Source organism: Austrofundulus limnaeus, unplaced genomic scaffold, assembly GCF_001266775.1.
Source record: "Austrofundulus limnaeus strain Quisiro unplaced genomic scaffold, Austrofundulus_limnaeus-1.0 Scaffold367, whole genome shotgun sequence".
Lineage (NCBI taxonomy): Eukaryota > Metazoa > Chordata > Actinopteri > Cyprinodontiformes > Rivulidae > Austrofundulus > Austrofundulus limnaeus.
This window is the reverse complement of record NW_013952769.1, coordinates 151,617-153,527: the sequence shown is the minus strand read 5'-3', so window position 1 is coordinate 153,527 and position 1,911 is coordinate 151,617. Positions and strand designations below refer to the sequence as shown.

The following is a 1,911-nucleotide window of genomic DNA, read 5'->3' as shown; positions in this document are numbered from 1 at the left end:
CTTCATATTAGTGACAAACAATAACAGTAACAACAGCTTTTTGACAAGTTTAAATTTTCTTTAAAATACATTCAAAATGTTTAAAAGTAAACTACAAAAATTAAAGTGCAAATTAAAATATAGTTGTATCTGCAACTGTATTTGATAATGTTTTGAACGTTTAAAATGTTGCATGGTAAAAACAGAAGCTGTTCTTCATATTAGTGACAAACTGTTTTTTGACGAGTTACTTTCATTTTTGCTTCGACTTTTCATTTAAAACAGGTTTCCATTCTCGACAGGTTTCTAAGTTTCTTCTTCTACATATTAAAAAAGTTGTTAAACAACTGAGTGGCGCACTACTGCTACTAGTGGTGAGGAAGTGTATTGCACCTTATTCAAAMTCAATGAGGTCCTGCGGCCCAAAGTTAAAAACTGTTGTTCTTTTGAGGAAACTCAAGGTGGCGCTCACAGCCCAGAATTGCGCCGCAGCCCATCATAGGTTAAGAAYCTCTGGGATAGAGAAATGCTGCTTTCTGTTTATCTCTGAAGTAACACTCAGTTCTGGGAGTTGATCCAGTAGAATTTGTGTTAAACTGCACCAATGCTAAATTGTCTGCACACTTCCAGCTTCCTGTTGCATGTTAATCTAAAAACATTTCCTTATTTAATCATAAAGTTAGCGTCTTGTTTTCAGTTGGGTGTAAATCATGTTCAGCAGCTGACCAGACTGATTTAAAACATTTAGAATCACTGAATCTGTCTTCATTAAGGCTCAGTGCTGTGCTTCACGTTGTGTGCAGAATGATTTGATTAAATAAACAGCACAGTTGCAGAATGTTAGTCTGACGGATGCTTAATGTAAWACAGCAAAGTCTGAGAAGAATTCAAATATTTCAATAAACATGTTAGCAGAGATTGTTTTACTTGAAAATGTGAATATTTTTGTTTTATCTTGTGGTTATAAGCTCTAACACGGTGCTAGTTTACTGAGGAAGACATCATGTTAGTAATGTTCAGGTCAGGGTAACTAAAAGTGGTCTCTGATGTCCACCTGCAGCACCTTCAGCCGTCCCCACGGTCCACTTGATGCGCTCCACCTCAGACACGCTCAGCTTGTCCTGGCTGCCCCCTGAGAAACCCAACGGAGTCATCCTCGACTACGAAATTAAATACCAGGAGAGGGTAAGCTCCACGTTCTTTTCCTGTTTCTTTCTCCACACCTTGTTGACCCTGAAGAGGTTCTCCCAGAGATCCAGACTGATGTGGGCTGCTTGATGACTTGAACACGATCTGGGTCGAATTGAGGGTGAAAAAAAGATTTTACTGCCTTTTATTGTTACTCAACACAAATGAACTGATGATCTGTTGGTAAAGAAACAATTCAACCATTTGGAGTGAGTTGTTCGGTAAAATTAGGAACAATTAATATCTTACCTGTTTTAGATTGCGACAAGCTAATGGCTGGTCTGAACACAGCCAAGTTAGAAGTAGACTGTAGCTTTAAAACAGATTTAATATTAAAATAATATACTGTAGCATGTCATGCAGATTTTATTTTATGAATATTTATGCTGCCCCGTCACTTTCTCAATACTGTGAAACTGCACATGAAGTTCTACTGCTAGCTGCTGCTGCTGTTTTTGCAAATAACCATATAATTTCATGTAAATACTTGTGAATTACAAAACACATGTCTATGTAAAGATTTATAAAATCCACTTTTGTTATTCAAATAACCAGCTACAGTTTGAGTTAAAAGTCTCAGGACACAATTTTATTTCTGAAACCAAAGGGAAAGTGAAATATCTGAATACCCAGCAAGTAATGTGTGAGGGGGTCTATCATTTAGTCCAGTGGTTCCCAAACTTTTTATCTTCTGACCCACAAAATATTCATGGCAAAAACTAATGACCCCAAATATTACTGGTC

General features: G+C 37.0%; 1 protein-coding gene across 2 annotated transcripts in view; it reads left to right on the top strand.

The window, feature by feature from the left end:
- The window catches only part of LOC106528279 (ephrin type-B receptor 3), a 95,470-nt gene that overhangs the window by 79,323 nt on the left and 14,236 nt on the right, over positions 1–1,911 (top strand). For both annotated transcript variants that reach the window (XM_014023412.1, XM_014023413.1), the window contains exon 6: positions 1,040–1,164. In XM_014023412.1, the coding sequence (XP_013878866.1) occupies positions 1,040–1,164 (125 nt within the window). The remainder of the gene's footprint in view (positions 1–1,039; positions 1,165–1,911) is intronic.